This window comes from Nomascus leucogenys, chromosome 15 (assembly GCF_006542625.1).
Source record: "Nomascus leucogenys isolate Asia chromosome 15, Asia_NLE_v1, whole genome shotgun sequence".
NCBI classification, from domain to species: domain Eukaryota; kingdom Metazoa; phylum Chordata; class Mammalia; order Primates; family Hylobatidae; genus Nomascus; species Nomascus leucogenys.
This window is the reverse complement of record NC_044395.1, coordinates 79,349,793-79,373,627: the sequence shown is the minus strand read 5'-3', so window position 1 is coordinate 79,373,627 and position 23,835 is coordinate 79,349,793. Positions and strand designations below refer to the sequence as shown.

Here is a 23,835-nt window from a genome sequence, read left to right as displayed (position 1 = left end):
GAAAAAGACATTGTCCATAAATGGTGGTCGGAAAACTGGGTATCCATATGCAGAAGAATGAAACTGGACCCCTATCTTGCACCACATACAAAAATGCACTTGAGATGGATTAAAGACTTAATGTAAAACCCAAAACTATAAAACTACTAGAAGAATACATAGGGGAAACCCTTCAGGACATTGGTCTAGGCAACCGTTTTATAGTTAATATCTCAAAAGCAAAGTCAACAAAAATAGACTACTGAGATGATATTAAATTAAAAAGCTTCTGAGCCAGGTGCAGTGGCTCACGTCTGTAATCCCAGCACTTTGGGAAGCCAAGGTGGGCGAATCATTTAAGGTGAGGAGTTCAAGACCAGCCTGGCCAACATCCGTAAAACCCCATCTCTCCTAAAAACTAAAAATGCAAAAAATCTGGGCGTGGTGGTACACCCCTATAATCCTAGCTACTCGGGAGGCTGAGGCAAGAGAATCACTTGAACCTGGGAGGTGGAGGTTGCAGTGAGCCGAGATCGTGCCACTGCACTCCACCCTGGGCAACAGAGTGAGACCTTGTCTCAAAAAAAAAGCTTCTGCACAACAAAGGAGATAGTCAACAAAGTAAAGAGACGACCTGTTGAGTGGGAGAAAATATTTGCAAAGTACCCATCTGACAAGGAACTAATAAATATACAAGGTATTCAAACCAGTCAACAGTAAAACAAACCATTAAAAAGTGGGCAAAGAACATGAATAGACATTTCTTAAAGGAAGACGTACAAATGGCCAACAGGTATATGAAAAAATGCTCAGTATCACTCATCATCAGGAAAATGCAGATAAAAACCACAAAGAAATATAATCTCATCCCAGTTTGAATGGCCATTATTAAAAAGACAAAAAAATAAAAAATAACAAATGCTAGTGAGGATGAGGAGAAAAGGTAACTTATACAATGTTGGTGGGAATGTAAATTAAAGCCACTATGGAAAACAGTATGGCGATTTCTAAAAAAACTAAAATTAGAACTACCAGACAGTTCAGCAGTCCCACTGCTGGGTATTTATCCAACGGAAAGGAAATCAGTATATTAAAGGAATACCTGTACTCCAGAGACTTAAGAACGGTGTGTGGGTGGGATAGGGCTTATGAAGAAAGATTGGTTAATGAGTACAAACATACAGTTAGATAGAAGGAATAAGTTCTAATGTTTGATAGCAGAGTAGGGTGACTATAGTTAACAATGTATTGTCTATTTCAGAATAGCTAGAAGACTTAAAATGTTCCCACCACATAGAAATGATAAATACTCAGGGTGATGGATACCCTAAATACCCTCACTTGAACATTACATTCCATGCAGGTAACAAAATATCACATGGTACCCACATAAATATGTACAAATATTATGTATCTAAAAATTTTTTTAGGCTGGGCACAGTGGCTCATGCCAGCACTTTGGGAGGCCAAGGCGGGCAGGTCACAAGGTCAGGAGTTCGAGACCAGCCTGGCCAACATGGTGAAACCCCGTTTCTACTAAAAATACAAAAAAATTAGCCAGGCGTGGTGGCGCACACCTGTAATCCTAGCTACTCAAGAAGCTGAGGCAGGACAATTGCTTGAACCCTGGAGGCAGAGGTTGCAGTGAGCTGAGATCGGGCAACTACACTCCAGCCTGGGCAATGGAGTGGGACTCCATCTCAGGAAAAAAAAAAAATATTTAAAAAAGAATCCTCTATTCCACTTTTCCTGCCACCGCTATTGGATGTCTTTATTCTTCTCTGAATAACTCCTTGAAACAACTGTCTTTGTTATCTTCAGTACCTCTTCCCCCTTTCTCTCTTAAACCTCCTCCTTTTGGCCTTTTTCTCATACCATTTTGCTAAAACTGGTCATGATTACCAATAACCTTTTTGAGGTTACATCCAATGGATAGTTACTATTCTCATCTTACTTGTCCTATCAGCAGCATTTGACACAGTTGGTTACTTCCTCCTTGATACACTTTCCTCTTGTTTTCCAAAACACTTATGCTCACTTGATTTTCTTCCTGTCTCATGGGTACTCATACTTAGTCTCCTCTGCAAGTTCTTCCATTTTTCTTAACATTGGTGTGACCCCGGCTTAGTCTCCTTGGCACTCTCTATCCTTACTCTCCTGATAATTTCCATCAGTCTCATAGCTTTAAATACCATCTCTGTGCCCCCAGTTCTCAAATTTATGTCTCTGACCTATACCTCTCTCCTGAACTCGAGATTGTTATATCCAGCTGCCTTTTCAGTATCTCTACTTGGATGTTTAATAGGCATCTCAAACTCAACCAAAACCGAATTCTCAGTCTTCCTAACACCTGCCCCATCTCCACTGTTACCTACTCTATACTCTTTGGAGTCATCCTTGACTCCTCCTCAGGAAATCCTCTTGTCTTCAGAATATATCTAGAATCTGATCATATCCAGTGCTGATCCAAGTCACCATTATGTCTCATCTAATTTACTTCAAAAGCCTTCCACAAGATTTCTCTGCTTCTCTCCTTGTCCTCCTACATCTCTCTTTTTTGACACAGCAGCTAGAGTGATCCTAATAAAATATAGATAAATTGTTTCACTCCTCTGCTCAAAACCTTCAAGTGATTTCCTATTTCACTCAGAGTTCAGTCCAAAGTTCTTGGGCCCAGAAGGCCCTACATGATCCTGCCTTCTTCCCCATTACTTTTCTGACCTCATCTCCTACTGGTCTCCTGTCTTAGGATTTGTCCATGGCCTATTTCTGTGCATGGATCAGCCAGGCCTATCCTTACCAATTTGCTGCCACCACCACCAATCCCCCCTCCAACCCCCCACCCACACACTCAACATCCAGAAGAGTGCTTGGTATATAGAAGTTCGCTGTTAAAGAGATTTGCTGAGTTCCTGAATGAATATAGAATCTTGTGAAGTTTATTTTTCTGTTACATTTTCTGATAACTTGTAACCATCTGAGGTCTGATGTAAATGTCGTCCCCCCACCCCATAAAGGGTTATTTCCACCGTTTTTCTCATTGATACATACTATTCAGGTTCCAGTGGTGTGGTTTTGATTTATTAAAATGTATTTGTCATTAATGTAACTACAATATAATAAAATGACTGGAGTTAGAAACCTAAATGATAAAAGGTCTTTAATCCATAAGCAAAGCACACTAAATCTGGTGAAGCTCTCTTATTTTGGTTCAGGCATTATCAATAAAATAGGAATAGTGCTATTTGTCACCCTGTTTCTCATTGAGATAATAGTATAATCCTTTTGATTTGTAGAGAACCTTAGTTTACAAAGATCTTTTTTATGTTAACTTGTTTCAGTACATTAGGTATGAAGCATTTTTTTATTGCTTAGATGATTTCCATATATCCAAAGAATAGAAATGTGTGGAAAATGGTATATGTGGAATCAGATTTCGTGTTTATGATTTTTGAACGGGTAATCAAATCAACTAATATTTTGCTGTACATTTTCAAGAGTACTGTCTTAGGCATATAGGCTAGAGGCAAATTATTTTATGATAATCTAGGATATCCTTTAATATATATTGTTTTTCTACCCTTTGATCTTTGCCTACTTGATTTTTTTCATCATATTTCAGTAGTTGTTGAACATTTAGTAGTCTGTTGAACTTTAGACTTAAAGGAAAGCAGAAACATAAAAGTATCATTTAGATATTAGAGTCTACAGTCACATTTTCACAGTATATCAATGGTCGCGATTTGGGCTGTTACTCTGTTACTGAGGCCATGAGAAAGAATGAATTTGGTTATTTACCCTTGTTTTTCTGTTGTTGTTTTTGAGACAGACTCGCTCTGTCGCCAAGGCTGGAGTGCAGTGGCACGATCTTGGCTCACTGCAACCTCCACCTCTCAGGTTCAAGCAGTTCTACTGCCTCAGCCTCCCAAGTAGCTGGGATTAGAGAAGCGTACCACCACACCCGGCTAATTTTTATATTTTTAGTAGAGACAGGGTTTTACCATGTTGGCCAGGCTGATGTCCAACTGCAACTCCTGACCTCACCGCTTGCCTCAGCCCCCCAAAATGCTGGTATTACAGGCCTGAGCCACCACACCTGGCGCTATCCTTGTTTTTTGATACAGGATCTTGCTCTGTTGCTCAGGCTGGAGTGCAGTAGTGCTCTCTGCCCACTGCAACCTCCATCTCCTGGGCTCAAGTGATCCTCCCACCTCAGCCTCCTGAGTAGCTAGGACTGTAGACACACACCACCATGCCCGGCTACTTTTTGTATTGCCCAGGCTGGCCTTGAACTCCTGGATTCAAGTGATCCACCGGTGCTGGCCTCCCGGATTACAGATGTGAGCCACTGCACTAGGCTCCCTTGTTCTTTTTGAAACTTAGCAGTTTCACTCTGTAGATTTATTTTATTTTATTTCATTTTATTTTATTAATTTTATTTTTGAGACAGAGTTTCACTCTGCCACCCAGGCTGGAGTGCAGTGGCGTGATCTCGGCTCACTGCAATCTCTGCCTCCTGGTTCAAGTGATTCTCCTGCTTCAGCATCCTGAGTAGCTGAGACTACAGGCATGCGCCACCGCACCCACTAATTTTTGTATTTTGTATGTTAGCCAGGCTGGTCAAACTCCTGACCTCAGGTGATCCACCTGCCTCAGCCTCCCAAAGTGCTGGGATTACAGGTATGAGCCACCTTGCCCGGCCTGGATTTTAATTTTATGGTGTAATCTGAATTAAGAAAGATTTAAAATTTACCAAATGTTCAAAAATATTAGTATATAATATGGTACCCAGAAAAGAATGGTGTTCCACTCAGTGATACTTCCACATGTTATGGATTTATGTGTGAGGAATGTCAGTGCACTAATTGGCCCCTCCCTTGGAGGATGTACTCTCAGCTATACTTTGCTTGTGCCAGAATCTCCAGCTTTATTTGATCTCTGTAGAGTACTTTTTTTTTTTTTGAGACGGAGTCTCACTCTGTCGCCCAGGCTGGAGTGCAGTGACGCAATCTCAGCTCACTGCAAGCTCCACCCTCCAGGTTCACGCCATTCTCCTGCCTCAGCCTTGATCTCTGTAGAGTCCTTTTATCAGAGTGCTATAGATATCTTCAACCTCATTTTACGTAGTGTTTTGAAAACTAACGGGAAATGAGGAGGTGGTAGTCGGTGAATAATGAAGGAACAAACCGATTCATGTCGCAAAAAAAAAAAACCTAACTGGTAGTATGCATTGAAACTTAACACAAAGATTCTTTTTCCTGTTACTGTAGGAGCAAAACATAAACTGACTATACCTATCTTAATCAGTTTCACATACAAGATCCCTGAAAAATAGTGGGTATGGATGGGCACCAGGTGAGCCACCACGAAGTTTCTCTACCACAACCACCACCCCTGCCCCTGGCAAAAAAAGAGGAAGTTTAAAAGGCTTTGGCAATTCCTTACTCCAGTCTCAGCAGAGTGTGAAAGTTCTCTTTTGAAGGTTGACTTATTTTAAAAAGCTATATAGATGATTGTAGTTGATTTATAGCTCTGAATCCTAAGCTTTAGGCCTTTAACATATACACAGTTTGACTTACTAGTTGCAGTTTAATAATAGTAAAATTGAAGAGTAGATGTTTATTCCCAGTTAAAGCCAATACCTGCCACAGAATTTTTCTTGGTAAAACTTCGTAAATACTGTATATTTCAACCTCTGAGTTTTAAAAATGTCATTTTAAGATTTTGTTCCTAAAAATCAAATAAACAAGGATCAGAAACAGTAAGTTTGGAAGGGTGCTATTAACAGAGATTCAGGGACCAGTTTTACCTTTGTTAAAGTGTTTAAAAATGTGGGAGTGGAAAACCCTGAAAATGCCACAGCTGAATGATTTGTTTCTGTAGTTTCCACTCTTTAGTCCATACTGAATATTTAGATAAAGAAAGGAAAAGGTAAAGAAAAATAAGAGAGCTTACCTGTTAATATTTCTTTGAGGACAGAAGCTAGTAAACATGACAAGTTTTTCTTGACTGTCTTATCCAACGCTGTTCTTCCCTCTGGCCATCCTAGATTAAGTGTTTGGCCTACAGAAACTGTACTTTCAGGATATGGCACCCGAGGCACCCGGCCCATGTGGGTTTACTAGTGCACACTTACTTGTGTGCAGGTTTGGGTGCCTCTTCCCCACACCTTTCACAGACTTCCTTTGGGAATAACTGCCTCATCTTCAGGGTAAGTAGCATTTTCTTCCATTCCTGGACAGTCAATGAGTCATGAGTGAAATTTAAATGCTGAGAGCTTAGTCTGCTAAATGTTAAATCCTTTTCTGCCAAAGCAATAATGGTAACAGAAATAATGATAACAGAAATTCAAAGCAATAATGATAGATTTGAAAGCTTTTAAAAAAGCTATTGTGTAAGTTAACAATTGATTTTTATTTTATTAGTAAATGAAAGGAGAAGCTGATTCATTTGGCTTTCTGTCGTTATTCCTATAGAATACCTCTAACATAATAGATTCTTAAATTAGTCTTTTTCACAAAACATTAATTTTAATGGAATTACTTTGATTCTGATTCATTTTTTTAAGAATAGAATTTTAACTCTCCTTCGGATTTATTGGCCTTTGTGCTTATGCCTACCAGGTAGCATCTTTCATCTTTTATGACTTACTGTGATAGCTGAATGATTTTGTCACACTGTTTCTTTTTTGGAGTAGTTATTATTTTGGTGTCTCATTTTAGCAAGACTTATACCTACTTACCTTCACTTTTGAAAACTTAAATTTTTATGTAAACGAATTTAAACCTTTTTTTGTGGTGTGTGTTTATTTTCAAGAAGTGTAAACCTGCTGACAGCTGTCTTTAAATTTTTTCCTATTGATTACGTGTTTATAGAAACTTTCTAGAGCTCAGTTAAGCGCATTTTTCTGAGTGTTTAAAAGGTAAATTGAGGCCCCCTAATTTCTTTGGAAGAAAAGCTCCATAGCCTGCACAGAGCCTGTAAGTAGTATTAGAAGCTTACATATTCATACACTATAAATAAAAAGGCCTTTTATAAGCCATGTAATGGATTTGCAGGGTTTGCACTTAATAGCACAGATCAGAACTCCTTTTCTCATACAGTTGTCTGAAATGTTCTTCCTTCTTCAGAGATAGACCTGTTTTTTGTTTTTTATTATGAAAGAAAAATAATCCTCATATGTTCTCAGTCTGGTTTCTAAATAGATGGTCAGTAAGCTACTGTTTGGGATTACCTGGGCTCCATAGTTTGCTGTGTAGCACAGATGCCAGACCTAGGACCATTATGTGGGCCTGAGCAAGTAACATCCAGGAGTAAAAATACTGGGCAGGTAGTTTACTTTTGCTGATTAAGGGTAAGGTCAGAAAAGTTATTGTTGAGTTATTTTATAGTTTACTTTGGGCTTATGGGTTCTTTCTTTAATATAAAATAGCTTCATTTGAGTTCTAGGAAGTAGTGATCGTTTGTAAATACTCTTAGGAGATAAATAAAACCAGGCGTCTCAAGTGTTTAAATAGTGGCTTTAAATCAGGTAGTGTATACTAGTGCACTGTGAATATACTTGGCTAAATTATTCAATGAATTTTTGGGTCCATTGAGTGTAGAGTGTCGGTTTCCTAATACTAGAAAAATTACGTCTTATTTTCCTAAGGATTAAGTTTGGAGATCAGATCCTACCTGACATTTAAAGGAAGTTTTGCTTAAGATTGTTACTCAAAGTCTGTTAGCTCTTCAACTGCTAATCTGGAATTGTAGAAGGGCACTTCTGAAATCTGACTCTGCTTGAGTAAAAAGGTCAGTGTGTTGGGGACTTGCGGTATGGCAGTTTGCCAAAAACTCTTCTTATTCTTGTTATAGCAGGTATAGAGAATATTCAAATTTTTCCTAAGATGTTTGAGAAAAAAGTTTGGTTTGGTAAGTGTTCACAAAGTAGAGGAGAATCTTCCGCCAAATCTTTTTTCTTGTTTGCATAAACATTATCTTAAAGTGGCATGGTTCATCAAATTTTGAACTTTGATGAGTTTTACTTCTTTGAAAAACTCTGGGTTTTTCTTTTTTTACTTTCTTATTTCAGATCTTAGTTATAATTCCTTTTTTTTTTACAAAGTAGTTCGATTTTTAAAAGTTCAGATATACTTCACAGTGAAGTCTATGTGTGATAGAGATAAGACTAGGTCTAATCTTGGTGTTTGTAACTTCCTCAGGTGAACTGTGACCTTTATAGGCCAAGTGACTGCTGCCTCGGCTTGGTTCCTATTTTGAGTGTTAATGGCTTTGGCTGGAAAGTCTTGGCAAGGACTTATTTGGTGGTATTATGGTAGCGTTTGCCCAAACATATTCTATAAAGAGAAAAAGAATGTAAATTCCAGGATTTAAATGTGTGTTTTTAAAAATAGGGATTTAAAAATTTAGCATCAGTATAATTTGACCCATTAGACCAGATATAATAGCTTTAACAAAGTATATTGATGTGTTTATGTGTGAAAAATTCACTAACTATAAAAAGACCCTTAAGTTTTCATTAGTTCTGGTAACTTCTATGCCAATGAATGGAATACCACCACTGTTGCATGTGATTGAATGCTTAATTATAGTCATTTCATTTAGGTACCTAATCTATGGGAGAAGGATTTTCCTTCCTATCTCACAAGAACCATCATACTATTTCATATAGATTATAAGACAGTTTCTTGTAGAAAGGTTTTAAAATTCCTTTTGCTAATACATCCTTACTATAAACTGGGGACTTAATGAAATCTTCACTAGTCATCATTTCATGAATCATCCTTTGGATATGAAATTCTAAACCAAACTCTTGTAGAAATTGGCTCTTTTTCACTTTCTTTAAAGGACTTTTTAAGTACAGTGTAAGAAATTAGAGATTTTTATTTGGTCTAAATTCTGTCCAGATGACTGAACAGCTAAGACTTTAATTCATATTAAGTCTGTGGAAGAGAGCTCACTCTCTGACATATTTTAATCCGTGTGTTCAGTGAATGTGGAAAGATGTGTTGCCTTTTTATATAGCCTCATTTGAAGTAGACCGACTTATTCTACAAATTGCCATGAAGAGCAAGTTCTTGATTAGGTAAGAAAATACTCTTTAGTTAAGGACCTGTAAAGTTTGGAAGTTCACAAAACCACCTGCACTTCTGACACTCATTGCAAGTTCATGGTTTCCCAAGGCCACCCTAAGGTTCTGTAATTATCTAGAAGGACTTTAAAAGCTCACTGAAAGCTATTATACTCAGTTATGACTTATTACGGCAAAAGATACAGATTAAAATAGGCTAAGGAAAGACACGTGGGCAACCCAGAAAGTTTCAAGTGCAAAGCTTCTAGTTTTCTTCTCCCAGTGGAGTCATAGGCAGTGCTGACTTTTCCCAGTAACAGTATGTATCATTATGCATGGAGTATTACCGACCAAGGTAGCTCACCTGAGCCTTGGGTCTAGAGTTTATCAGGGCTTGCTCATATAGACACCATTGACTGCCTATGAGGCTGACCTTTAGTCTCCAGCTCCTGCAGAGGTTGAGCTGTTACCTACCACTGCATGGCCCAAAGACCCCCCATAAATCACGTTGTTAGACTGGTGTAGATAAAGAACACTAATTAGTCGGGAAGTTCTGAGGGCTTAGACATCACCTCCAGGAGCCAAGGGCAAAGGCATGGCCTCTCTGGGTAAAGTTAATTCTTTACTACACAGAACCAAGCTGTAAGGCATTTTGCCTTATTTTGCCTGAACTTTAAAAATATCCGAATACAGGAGCTGCTGCCACCGTCGCTGCAGCCACGGCAGGCACCGCCACCGCAGGCACCGCCAGCACTGCCAGAGGAGTGGGCTTGGGAAGGAAGTGGTCACCTCACTTGGAGCTTCGCTCGGAAGCATTCTCATCCCCTGCAGCCCTCCCATGGGAGTGACTGGATAAAAGTGAGCTGGTACAGAAAGCCAACTCACTGAGCAGGCTGAGCGCTATGATGATATGGCTGTAGTCATGAAGGCAGTCACAGAACAGAGGCATGAATTCTCCAATGAAGAGAGAAATCTGCTCTCTGTTGCCTACAAGAATGTGGTAGGTGCCCGCCACTTTCCTGGCATGTCATCTCCAGCATTGAGCAGAAAACAGAGGAATGAGAAACAGCAGCAGATGGGGAGAGAGTAGCATGAGAAGACAGAGGCAGAACTGCAGGACATCTGCAATGACGTTCTGGAGCTGTTGGACAAGTATCTTATTCTCAATTCTATACAACAAGAGAGTAAGGTGTTCTATTTGAAAATGAAAGGAGATTATTTTAGGTATCTTTCTGAAGTGGCATCTGGAGACAACAAACAAACCACTGTGTGGAACTCCCAGCAGGCTTACCAGGAAGCATTTGAAATTAGTAAGAAAGAAGAAATGCAGCCTACACATCCAATTTGACGTGGTCTGGCACTTAATTTCTCAGTCTTTTACTATGAGATTCTAAACTCTCCTGAAAAGGCCTGCAGCCTGGCAAAAACAGTATTTGATGAAATAATTGCTGAATTGGATACACTGAATGAAAAGTCTTATAAAGACAGCACTCTGATCATGCAGTTACTTAGGGACAATCTCACTCTGGACATCGGAAAATCAGGAAGATGAAGGAGATGCTGGGGAGGGAGAGAAGTAATGTTTCTTATGCTTTGTAAACTGTTCAGCGTCACTCTGTACCCTCCACATATATCCCTTGTGTGATAAAAAATAATTATATGTTGACTTTGGATTTTTCACAGCCTCAGCCTAGCAAAAATGGTTCATGGGATAAACACCTGGTGTTTGTATTCTAAAACTCAGATTGGTCACATAAATGCCATGGCATTCTGAAGTTTTGATTTTGATTAACATTGACAGGATTACTGTGTGTTTAATTTTTTTTCAATTCAACACTGTGATTATGGGGTTTTGTAATTTAGCAAAGCTCTTACTTGTAGAAAAAATAGACCTGAATTATGTGTAACTTTTTGGAAAGTTTAATATCAGAATCATTGAAATACAATTCCATTATAAAGTTATACAGGAGGTTATAGAGATTATATTGTGATGCTGGAACCTGGAGTGAGACACACGTCATTTGGCATTTGAGTTTAATGGTAATTCATAGTAATGCTGCCTGTTGTTTGGCACTTAAAGACACTTGAACTGTTTGGGCTGTTGCCACTCAAAAGTTCATGACCACAAATGTCCACGGTGTCTTCCTCTGAGGAAACTCGAAATTTAAATTCTTTGTGGCAGAGAACTGGCTTATGACACCTTGAAAAGTCCAAGTGCTCATATAACACACCTGACTAAATCCCCTTTTCTACTGCAATGTGTTCACTTTGTTACCAATTTGCAACTTGTGCTTCAATAATGGAATCTATTTTCATTGTTAACCCTGAGCTAAAGAAAAGCCATGTGTTTTTTGAATGACCTTATCTGTTTCCTGGATAATACTTTTAAGAATAATCTTCTGAGCCGGGCGCGGTGGCTCAAGCCTGTAATCCCAGCACTTTGGGAGGCCGAGGTGGGCGGATCACGAGGTCAGGAGATCGAGACCATCCTGGCTAACACGGTGAAACCCCGTCTCTACTAAAAATACAAAAAAAAAAAAATTAGCCGGGCGTGTTGGCAGGTGCCTGTAGTCCCAACTACTTGGAGAGGCTGAGGCAGGAGAATGGCGTGAACCCGGGAGGCGGAGCTTGCAGTGAGCCAAGATCGCGCCACTGCACTCCAGCCTGGGGGACAGAGCAAGACTCCGTCTCAAAAAAAAAAAAAAGAATAATCTTCTGAGTCAGGCACGGTGGTGCGTACATATAGTCCCAACTACTTAAGAGGCCGAGGCAGGAGGATCGCCTGAGTGTAGGAGTTTAAGGCTGCAGTGCCCTGTGGTTGCACCTGTGAATAACTGCACTCCAGCCTGGACAACATAGGGAGACCTCATCTCCAAAAAAAAAAAAAAAAAAAAAAGAATGATGTTCTGTAGAGATTGCCTTTCACTTGAGGAGTACTGAATTTCCTGGCTTGGGGCTTTTAAATTTTGAAATCAAAACATTCTTTCCCACCATCCTTTTTTTTTTTTTGAGATGGAGTCTTGCTGTGTTGTCAGGCTGGAGTGCAGTGGCATGATCTCGGCTCACTGCAACCTCCGCCTCCTGGCTTCCAGCGATTCTCCTGTCTCAGCCTCCCAAGTAGCTGGGACTACAGGCATGCATCACCACGCCCAGCTAGTTTTTGTATTTTTAGTAGAGATGGGGTTTCCCCATGTTGGTCTCGATCTCTTGACCTCATGATCCACCCGCCTCAGCCTCCCAAATTGCTGGAATTGCAGGCGTGAGCCACCGCGCCCGGCCCCCCACCATCCTTTTTGACTGTTGACTTCGGTTTTCTCTTCCCTCTCTAAATTTCTGTCCTGCTTCCTTTTTTTGCTTTTTGAATTCTGTCTTTTGTTCACTTTTTAATGCTGTATATGGGCAGGGGTGAGAGACATTAGTGAGCACCTTGGTGAGCAAGCCTTGCTTTAAAGACTTGAGAAGAGCTTCTAGCACCAGAGCTCTGTCTTCCTCCAGTTCTCAACACGGTGTTGCTCTTCAGTCATACCAGGATCTGAATCAAAAAAGTATTTTTAAATATCCCTGACTTCTCCCTGTATTGAGGCTGGCCCTGATCATGCTTTTTAGTGCCCCTCACCAGGTCTCCCAAGTGCACTTACCCAGCTCAACTCTCAGATGTGTTTTAACGAGACCTTATATTCAGGGAAGTTGTGTGGACACTGCAGTGGAGATAATTGATAATAGGCCTATCAGTCTCACAATATCACCCCTCTACCTTTAACATTCCATCTAGCAGGCTGGGCGCGGTGGCTCACGTTTGTAATCCCAGCACTTTGGGAGGCCGAGGCGGGTGGATCACGAGGTCAGGAGATCGAGACCACGGTGAAACCCCGTCTCTACTAAAAATGCAAAAAAATTAGCCGGGTGTGGTGGCGGCCGCCTGTAGTCCCAGCTACTCGGAGAGGCTGAGGCAGGAGAATGGCGTGAACCCGGGAGGCGGAGCTTGCAGTGAGCCGAGATTGCGCCACTGCACTCCAGCCTGGGCGACAGAGCGAGACTCCATCTCAAAAAAAAAAAAAAAAAAAAAAAAACATTCCATCTAGCTTTAGAGCCCATCTGTTTGTCCATCTGCTGAAATGAGAAAAGAAAACCTCATGCACTGATTTAAAACAAACCAAAAAAAGAAAAAACAAAAACCCCTCCTTTCTAACTGAACAAAAATGTGCAGTTAATAATTGGCCCTTGAAAATGCAGTAGTGAATGTGAGGCTGGGCACGGTGGCTCACGCTTGTAATCCCAGCACTTTGGGAGGCCGAGGCGGGTGGATCACGAGGTCAAGAGATCGAGACCACGGTGAAACCCCGTCTCTACTAAAAATACAAAAAAATTAGCCGGGCGTGGTGGCGGGCGCCTGTAGTCCCAGCTACTCGGAGAGGCTGAGGCAGGAGAATGGCGTGAACCCAGGAGGCAGAGCTTGCAGTGAGCCGAGATCACGCCACTGCACTCCAGCCTGGGCGACAGAGCGAGACTCCGTCTCAAAAAAAAAAAAAAAAAAGAAAATGCAGTAGTGAATGTGGAGCTAAGCCTGTTGGTATATCTGGTAGCTCTTTTCTTGCTTTGTTTTTCCTTAACCAGTATTCTGCCTAACGTTTTCTTCTGTGATGGTTATATTGCCTAGCAAGCACACCTGTGGTTGTGAAAATAGTATAGCAAAAAAGAAAAATCCCCAGTTATTGATGAACTAGATTTGTGTATGCCTTTTAAACGTTCTAGTTTCACCTTATGCAGAATAATCAGGAAAAGTGTAACAATTCAAAAGTGAAATAAAAATTATATCAGTTAAAAACAAAAAATACCCAAATACAAAAAAAAAAAATAAGATCTGCCAAAAGCTTCCTGCCTAATACTGTAATTTGAAGATGAGATGGGCAACATGGAACAATGGAAAAGGAGGATGCATGCTCACTGAAGCATAAGCTGGGCCACCACTCCTGTTACAAACCAGGAATTATAGCAGATTCCTATACTTTGAGGTTTTTTTGTTTCTTTTTTGTTTTTTGCAATAGCAAATAGGTGGGATGCCAGGCACAGTGGCTCATGCCTGTAATCCCAGCACTACAGGAGGCTAAGGAGGATAGCTTAAGCCTGGAATTTGAGACCAGCCTGAGCAACATAGTGAGACTACCTCTCTACTAGAAAAAAAATTTTAATGGTTACAGAAAAGATCTAATGTTTTTTCTTCCTTGTGTTAAGGTGTTTTAGTAAAGTTTATATTGCATTTTACTTTTCTAATCCTTTGAATTTGTTGTGAGAGACCAAAATTATAAATCAGTTTTCCCCTCCCTGCCAAAAATAGAACCAAAGCAAGTCCAAGAGATTGAATTATGGTAATTATGGTAGTATTCTTTGTTAAAGAATTTGGATGTTCCCTTGGGAACAGAAATTTTTTTTCTTTTTTTTTATTATACTTTTAAGTTTTAGGGTACATGTGCACAACGTGCAGGTTAGTTACATATGTATACATGTGCCATGTTGTTGTGTTGCACCCATTAACTCATCATTTAACATTAGGTGTATCTCCTAATGCTATCCCTCCCCCTCCCCCCACACCCGACAACAGGCCCCGGTGTGTGATGTTCCCCTTCCTGTGTCCATGCGTTCTCATTGTTCAATTCCCACCTATGAGTGAGAACATGTGGTGTTTGGTTTTTTGTTCTTGTGATAGTTTGCTGAGAATGATGGTTTCCAGCTTCATCCATGTCCCTACAAAGGACATGAACTCACCCATTTTTTATGGCTGCATAGTATTCCATGGTGTATATGTGCCACATTTTCTTAATCCATTCTATCATTGTTGGACATTTGGCTTGGTTCCAAGTCTTTGCTATTGTGAATAGTGCCGCAGTAAACATACGTGTGCATGTGTCTTTACAGCAGCATGATTTATAATCCTTTGGGTATATACCCAGTAATGGGATTGCTGGGTCAAATGGCATTTCTAGTTCTAGATCCCTGGGGAATCGCCACACTGACTTCCACAATGGTTGAACTAGTTTACAGTCCCACCAACAGTGTAAAAGTGTTCCTATTTCTCCACATCCTCTCCAGCACCTTTTGTTTCCTGACTTTTTAATGATCACCATTCTAACTGGTGTGAGATGGTATCTCATTGTGGTTTTGATTTGTATTTTTCTGATGGCCAGTGACGATGAGCATTTTTTCATGTGTCTTTTGGCTGCATAAGAAATTTTTAAAGAATTTAACTGCCGAAGGGGCTTAGCCCTGAATTATGGTGGCTGGTTGGGCAGAATTGTTTGAATAAAGTGAAGCAGTGATAGTGTTGATGATGCAGGATTTTCTTCTCAGTCACTCTGCAAGCCAGGGACCTCTGACCAGCGACACCCTGCCTGGGCCTCCCTCAACCATGCTACCTGCTGCCGGAGACATTCCTCCCATTTGGCCCAGTTGGGCTGAGTCTGGCTTACCCACTGGTTCCTGAGTTCTTGTCCTGTGCCCACAAAGAATGGGGATGCACTGACAATCAAAGAGTGAGCAAGACAAGGAGTTTTATTGACTGATGAAAGAGCTTTCAGTGGAGAGGGGATGCAGGGGTGGTTCCCCTACCCAAAGCTGGGAAAGTCCCCTCTAAGTGGCTGAGTCCTGGGGCTTTTTTTTTTTTTTTTTTTTTTTGATCAACAGGATGGTTTAATATTTGAAAATCGATCTGTGTAATTCACTACATTATCAGAATAAAGAGAAAAATCATGTCAATTGATAATCTCAGGATGATCATCTCAGATAAAGAAACAGGGACATGCTCTTCTGTAAAACAACATTGATCACACTCAAGAAATATTAATATTAAACTATAATAATGCATATTCAGATTTTTCCAGTTGTTCCATTAATGTCCTAACCATTTAAAAATCTGGGTTCCTACCCAGGATCAAATATAGCATTTAATTATCAAATTGAAAACTTAATTATTGTAAGGTGAAAATCTTTTTAACTCTGCCTCATGGAAGAGGGTGGATTGCCTTGCCTGTGTAGGCATTTTTTTTTTTTTTACCTCTCTTCTCAAATACAGCTCCCTCCCATCTAAGAGGAACTATTATGCTAATTTTTAAGACAATTAATGATAGTCTGGCTTTATCTGTTTTTCAGTATGGTTTTCATATTTTTTAGTATAAATTTATTAATATCAAATAGTAATATTTTAATAATAGTATTTTAATATGATAAGGTCTCATAATCTACGTATTTCCCCATCATCGTATTTCTTTTTCCTTTTGTATTTGTGTCCTCAGGGCATCACATCAGGATGCATGTAGTATCTGTTTGTCTCTTTTTTTTTTATTATACTTTAGATTTTAGGGTACATGTGCACAATGTGCAGGTTTGTTACATATGTATCCATGTGCCATATTGTTGTGCTGCACCCATTAACTCGTCATTTAGCATTAGGTGTATCTCCTAATGCTGTCCCTCCCCCCTCCCCCCACCCCACAACAGTCCCCGGAGTGTGATGTTCCCCTTCCTGTGTCCATGAGTTCTCATAGTTCAGTTCCCACCTATGAGTGAGAACATGTGGTGTTTGGTTTTTTGTCCTTGCGATAGTTTACTGAGAATGATGGTTTCCAGTTTCATCCATGTCCCTACAAAGGACATGAACTCATCATTTTTTATGGCTGCATAGTATTCCATGGTGTATATGTGCCACATTTTCTTAATCCAGTCTATCGTTGTTGGACATTTGGGTTGGTTCCAAGTCTTTGCTATTGTGAATAGTGCCGCAACAAACATACGTGTGCATGTGTCTTTATAGCAGCATGATTTATAGTCCTTTGGGTATATACCCAGTAATGGGATGGCTGGGTCAAATGGTATTTCTAGTTCTAGATCCCTGAGGAATCGCCACACTGACTTCCACAATGGTTGAACTAGTTTACAGTCCCACCAACAGTCATGGGGCTTCTTACAGGCTCAGAATAGGAAGGGCAGGCCATAGGTAGTATCGGAAAAGGCAACATTTGATTGGTTAAAAGGCATTATTGAGGAAGAATCAATGGGAAAGCGTGGGCAAACAGGAATAGAAGTTCTCACTCTAGGTCAGGGGTTTCATCCGGGACCAGCAGTCCAATCTTTTCAGCCTTCAGGCTGTTTTTGGCTTGAAGATGGCATTTCACCGGGGACCCACCCCATCTGCCTCGGCATTTGGCTGCCTTCTGTCGCTATTAATGAAATCCATAATTTTAAATATTTTACTCTATTAATGACTTTTCAGCACTGTTTCCAACCACATGCCTTCAAAGCAGTAGAGCTTTAGCAGTTCACTTTTCTGATTTTCAGGTAGTAGAGATATTGATGAGTTCTTTCATTTGGTTTAATACCACCATGCCATTTATTTTGGAGTGCTCATATATTTATAAACAATTTTAATAATTACCTTCTTCTACATTCCAGCAGAAGGCAAGAGAAGGGAAGTTTCCAAAAAAGCACATCCTAAGGACTTCTAACCATCTGAGGCCTTTTCTCTAGGACTCCTAGAAGATAACCAATTCTGTTGATTTCAGGAGATCATTCAGCAACAGTTTGCCACCCTTAACATTTAGTATTTAGGCTGCATAATAAGGATTATAGAGACCTTTCCTTCAGAAAATAGGTTTTTAAACTAATCAATATAGTGATAACTGTTAAGAGAGAGCAGATTCTAGTTGTTGTGCTGATGTTTTGGGAATTATGGTTAATGGAGGAAAGATCATTGGCAAAGATTAGCTTTCACCATAATTTAATGGTAGAGAGAAGATGGGATCTGATATTCGAGAGCATTAAACTTTTTTGTTAGTTTAGAATGGCTTAGAGTTCGTTGACAGAGTTTGTTGATGGTCTTGGTAAAAAGCAGGATCATCTAACAGGTAATTAGAAGACCCAGGTAATTCACAAGGCCTTCAGGAAGTTTGCTTCCCAGCTACTCGGGAGGCTAAGGCAGGAGAATAGCTTGAACTCAGGAGGCGGAGGTTGCAGTGAGCCGAGATCATGCGACTGCACTCCAGCCTGGGTGACAGAGTGAGACTCCATCTCAAAAAATAAAAAAAAAATAAAAAAAGGCAATTAAGGTTAAATATACTTACGTCCTCACGTAGTATTTTATAATCAAACATAATTAAAAGTCAAAATGCCATTTACACTTTTGCTGATTAGGACAATAACTGAAGAACACTGATAGTCATAAAGGATACCCAACCTTGTATTAGAAAGGGGACCTTTTTGAAGAAAATATCCAGGGGATGTTTATTTGATCTGAAATATGCATGGAAATGATATAATACACTGATCAGGAAGGGACATTTGGAAGAGAATAGTAAAGAATCTGGGAATCAACAGTTTATCAGCTGTTGAATTTTTTGGATGTCATTCTTTTTTGTTCATCTGTTCTGTCTTGTTGGTAAAGGGTGAAGTAGTAAAAGTCTTACAGAGGGGAGCCTTATTAACCTGTGCATTCGTTTAGGGAAACTGCCCATTCTCAGTCCTCTCACTGGCCTCTACAGTGGGCACTTGTCTCCTTCAGCTTAGCAGCGAAGCGTGATGTTGGACTTGGCCTGCACCAAATGTTTTTCCTTGGTGGAAATTATTGTGCCATTTGTTGGTGATTTAGGAATAATTGTAATTGGTTAGGGACATAGCCTCTGTCTCATTGAGAAAATAGCTAATTGTAGCTAATTGTTTGGGCTATGAATAGGGAAACTGGGTTTAACATGGATTAATAGTAATCTCTTGCAGGGCAAGTATTTCTGAATCAACTCAGATTTTTACATTGTTTCTGATGAAACTGGTAACATAATTTTTTTCTTTCCTCACATTTTGAAAGTGTCGGTTCATATTGCCCCCTTTTCTGAAGGTTCCTGTGAGACAAATAGAAGGCACTTGGGAAGTAAGCAAGTGTTTTTTGCCTCTGTTTCCTGCAGGTCCCAGTAGGGATGGCACAATCAGCGAGGACACCATCCGAGCCTCTCTCATCTCTGCGGTCAGTGACAAACTGAGATGGCGGATGAAGGAGGAAATGGATCGTGCCCAGGCAGAGCTCAATGCCTTGAAACGAACAGAAGAAGACCTGAAAAAGGGTCACCAGAAACTGGAAGAGATGGTTACCCGTTTAGATCAAGAAGTAGTAAGTGACTCGTTAAAGACTTAAAATTTTTGGATTGAATTGTAGCCATAGCAGAGTGTTCTATATGTCCCCTGGATGTTGTGGGCATAGTAGGAGTTCAGAAAATTATCGGCATTGGCTGGGCGCGGTGGCTCACGCTTGTAATCCCAGCACTTTGGGAGGCCGAGGCGGGCGGATCACGAGGTCAGGAGATAAAGACCACGGTGAAACCCCATCTCTACTAAAAATACAAAAAAATTAGCCGGGCATGGTGGTGGGCGCCTGTAGTCCCAGCTACTCGGAGAGGCTGAGGCAGGAGAATGGCGTGAACCCGGGAGGCAGAGCTTGCAGTGAGCCGAGATTGCACCACTGCACTCCAGCCTGGGCGACAGAGCAAGACTCCGTCTCAAAAAAAAAAAAAAAATTATCGGCATCTTTAGACATTTGAATGTAATTTTTTATACCTTTGTTTACAGTGAAGCCTATGTTTGGCAGTTGGTCTTAGATTGGGAAGGGTATAATATTTAGACCATTTTGTTTGTACCTTGTATTAGTCCGTTTTCACACTGCTGATAAAGACATATCCGAGACTTGAGAGAAAAAGAGGTTTAATTGGACTTACAGTTCCACATGGCTGGGGAGACCTCAGAATCATGGTGGGAGGCAAAAGGCACTTTTTTTTTTTTTTTTTTGAGAGAGTCTCTTTCGCTCAGGCTGGAGTGAAGTGGTGCAATCTTGGCTCACTGCAACCTCCACCCCCAAGGTTCAAGTGATTCTCCTGCCTCAGCCTCCTGAGTAGCTGGGATTACAGGTGCCCGCCACCATGCCTGGCTAATTTTTGTATTTTTTAGTAGAGACAGGGTATCACCATGTTGGCCAGGCTCGTCCTGAACTCCTGATCTCAGGTGATCCACCCACCTTGGCCCCCAAAGTGTTGGGATTACAGGCATGAGCCACTGTGCCCAGCCAAAAGGCACTTCTTACATGGTGGTGGCAAGAGGAAATGAGGAGGAAGCAAAAGCTGGAACCCCTGATAAACCCATCAGATCTTGTGAGACTTATTCACTATCACTAGAAAGACCAGCTCCCATGATTCAATTACCACCCCACGTGCACCATCCCCCACCCCACCCCCGCTACACACACACACACACACACACACACACACACCCCTTTCTGTGAGATACAATTCAAGTTGAGATTTGGGTGGGGACACAGCCAAAGCATATCACACCTTTGCCCTAGGAAATGATGTTTTAACCCAAAGGAGGACTGTTCGAGTGCCTAATGTTGCCAGTTACTAGGAAATAAGTTTAGAGAGTTCTAAGCCATGATAAAGATCTGCACATCTTAGGAGCAGACTTAAAAGGACAGTACTATTTTATTGTTTCCAAAGGTTGTGTGAGCCGTTTTTAAAAGTATGTTCAGGGAACTTTCTCAATAATCCAGAGATACTTGGTTGGCTAAAGAGCTACATATAAACATAGCATATGCAACCTTCAGCTCTTTAAGCTTTCTCATAACAGACAGCTATGCCTTGGACAGTCCATGTGTAAGTCAGCCCTATGGCTTTGCTTAATGATGATAAAGTGGAGGCATCAGCACAATTGAAGTGCCAATTTCATGCTCCATTTTCATCCCCATGAGGGAGAATTTATTCCAGTAAATGTGCATTTTTGATGGAAGAGTAAAGAATTCTTAGAAGGTTGAGGGCTTTGTGGAAAGTGATTTGTATGTACCCATTAGCCTTACAAAGTGGTTCTAGATTGTAAAATACGCCTCGAAGTAGCCAATTTTTAGAATTCAGGAAAGTGACACCAATACAACTCAGAGCCTACAACCACCACCTGCGTGTGATACTTTGTGATTAGAATGCAGATATTTGGGCCTCTATGCATTGAATCCTCTTCATAGACTGAGGAAAGTTACTCTCCTATGGCAGATGCCCACTTGTTGGGAAGAAAAACCTCTTATGATTTTCTATGTAAAGGAACCTTCTGCTGGAAAGTATCTTGTCTGATGGCTTAGTTTGCAGTATCATTTGTCGCTGACAGGTGACAAGCTTGTTACTGTCACTGAAAGTGCTGTCACCTCAGGATATCTCCATTACTCTATTTCACTCAGCATAGTAGATCACATCTTTTCCTCTACCTTTGACCAGGGTGTTATTTGAAACATTATTCTCATCCATGAGTTGTTTAAACATGGTTGTTAGCCTGTCTTTTCCTGTGAAGTGTTGTAGATGTCTGACAAGTGGATAATTATGTACAGTTATTAATGCTTGGACTGTTCCGTTTTCAGGCCGAGGTTGATAAAAACATAGAACTTTTGAAAAAGAAGGATGAAGAACTCAGTTCGGCTCTGGAAAAAATGGAAAATCAGTCTGAAAACAATGATATTGATGAAGTTATCATTCCCACAGCTCCCTTATACAAACAGATCCTGAATCTGTATGCAGAAGAAAACGCTATTGAAGACACTATCTTTTACTTGGGAGAAGCCTTGAGAAGGGGAGTGATAGACCTGGATGTCTTCCTGAAGGTATTTCTTCATTTTATGTTCCAAGATTTTTTTAACTTGGTTAGAGGCACTGACCTTGCAAACCACAAACCAAGAGAGTTTCTCTGTAGTATGGATTAAGATTCTTTATCTTCCCAAAAAACAGTAAATGAGATGTAGGATTTTGCGCCATCTTTTTACCTACAGAGTACTGAGGATTGGTCTGAGCAGGGGAAGAAAAGTGGGCTGGTGGCTGCAGTTCTCTGCCCACAGGCAGCATTAAGATGAGTGTAATTCTTCTGTGCCTGGGTGGATCAGGAGGTACGATCAGATTTCCATTGGTTGAGGTCATACCACCTAAATTGAGATTACTGATTGTGCCACCTCCATTTTTTATGTTAATTTTCTTAGAGTTATATAACTTTAGACCAGTTTTCCCACATCAAGGTATCAGGCTGCCCTTTCAAGCCCTCTTGAATGAAAGTTGTCTCAAGCTTAATGCTGCTGTACAGAGGAAAATCTGGTAAGCGAAGTTTGGCTACTGCTGTCTCTTGGGTCATGGAGAACATGGTTTTAGGGATAATAGCAGCCACCTTTGGGATATCTGATCCAGCTGCAGCTGGAGCCTGGTCAGGTCATGTGCTGATCTTGCCTATCTCCTCTCACTGTGGGGGAATGGCCAAACCACGTGCCTCAGAAGTGGTACAACCACATGAATGGCTGGATATAAACCAGAGACCCAAGAGAGGACTCTTTTTCTGTACAATCTCTTGCTTGAGTGGCATGGCTTAGGAAAAGAAAGTGTAGGTCAAACTCCTGAGACAGATCATGCAATGTAATGCTTTCCCTGTTGAGTAAGCCTTTATAATATGCAGTTTAAAAGCCACATATAATGAGGTATTCATTCCAAAGGTTGACAGGTCATGAGTTAGGGTTCTTAGATCCCATCTAGGTTACAAATTGTCTATTTTATGCCTGGGCCTAAATCAAAGCCATTCTAAACTATTCAAACTTTTTTCCCCTCCCAGCATGTACGTCTTCTATCCCGTAAACAGTTCCAGCTGAGGGCACTAATGCAAAAAGCAAGAAAGACTGCCGGTCTCAGTGACCTCTACTGACTTCTCTGATACCAGCTGGAGGTTGAGCTCTTCTTAAAGTATTCTTTTCTTCTCTTCCTTTCTCTTATCAGTAGGTGCCCAGAATAAGTTATTGCAGTTTATCATTCAAGTGTAAAATATTTTGAATCAATAATATATTTTCTGTTTTCTTCTGGTAAAGACTGGCTTTTATTAATGCACTTTCTATCCTCTGTAAACTTTTTGTGCTGAATGTTGGGACTGCTAAATAAAATTTGTTGCATAATTTTTCTCTCCTTTATTGGACTTTAGGAAAGATCCATGAAACCTTAATGAGCCCAACTTCTCATTTAGCAAAAAAGGCATAAAATCCATCTTAAGTTGAAATTTAGTATTATTCTACAGCATATAAAGTGAATTAATATGGAGATATACCAAATAGAAATCTAGATTTTGAAATATTTGAAATCGAAGCATTTGAGTAACTTATCTGTGAAAGGTCCAAGGAGATACTCTCCTACCAACCCTACTAAATTTGTTTCCTTTCTAGGCCTCACTGAACCATAAGTATTTTCATCAAAAAGGAGCAGAGTGGCAGGTCCAAACTATATACCTGATAACTTTAGGATTAAAGGGAAAGATACAGTGTACCATTGCCTCCCTGCTTTTATTGTCATTTAAAGTTTCGTCTTCATGGTGAGTGATTCTGTAGCCAAGTTTGTGACCACCCAATGAACTATATAGCTGCTATATGTCCTGCAGAGCTCATCCAGAATAGAATGTTCTTGATCAAAATGAGAGTGCTAGAAAGCTCATGAGGCTACAAAGAAAAGTATATTCCGATTTGGAATGTTATTAAGGTAATTAGGCAGCCCACTCTACTCCCAAGGGAAGAATGACCAATTTAATCTGTTGACACCCTTCTGTAAAAATTAAAATGCACTCATAAAAGAATAAAAAACAGCAAGGTCAAATCAAGGTTTTATCTAGTGTTAGGAACATTTACTTTGTGTGTGTGTGTGTGTGTGTGTATATATATATACTTTTATTTTTACACTGTAGAGATATAGCATGTAAATGAA

At 40.3% G+C, this 23,835-nt stretch overlaps 1 protein-coding gene and 1 pseudogene across 1 annotated transcript in view; both read left to right on the top strand.

Annotated features, from left to right (window-relative positions):
- Positions 1–23,039, top strand: part of TSG101 (tumor susceptibility 101) — a 47,331-nt gene extending 24,292 nt beyond the window's left edge. Inside the window, exons 8-10 of the mRNA XM_003254299.4 lie at positions 18,997–19,199; positions 21,480–21,719; positions 22,706–23,039. Coding sequence (XP_003254347.1) covers positions 18,997–19,199; positions 21,480–21,719; positions 22,706–22,795 — 533 coding nt within the window. The 3' untranslated portion in view covers positions 22,796–23,039. The remainder of the gene's footprint in view (positions 1–18,996; positions 19,200–21,479; positions 21,720–22,705) is intronic.
- Positions 9,901–10,632, top strand: LOC101177127 (annotated as a pseudogene).
- Positions 23,040–23,835: the final 796 nt, after the last annotated feature.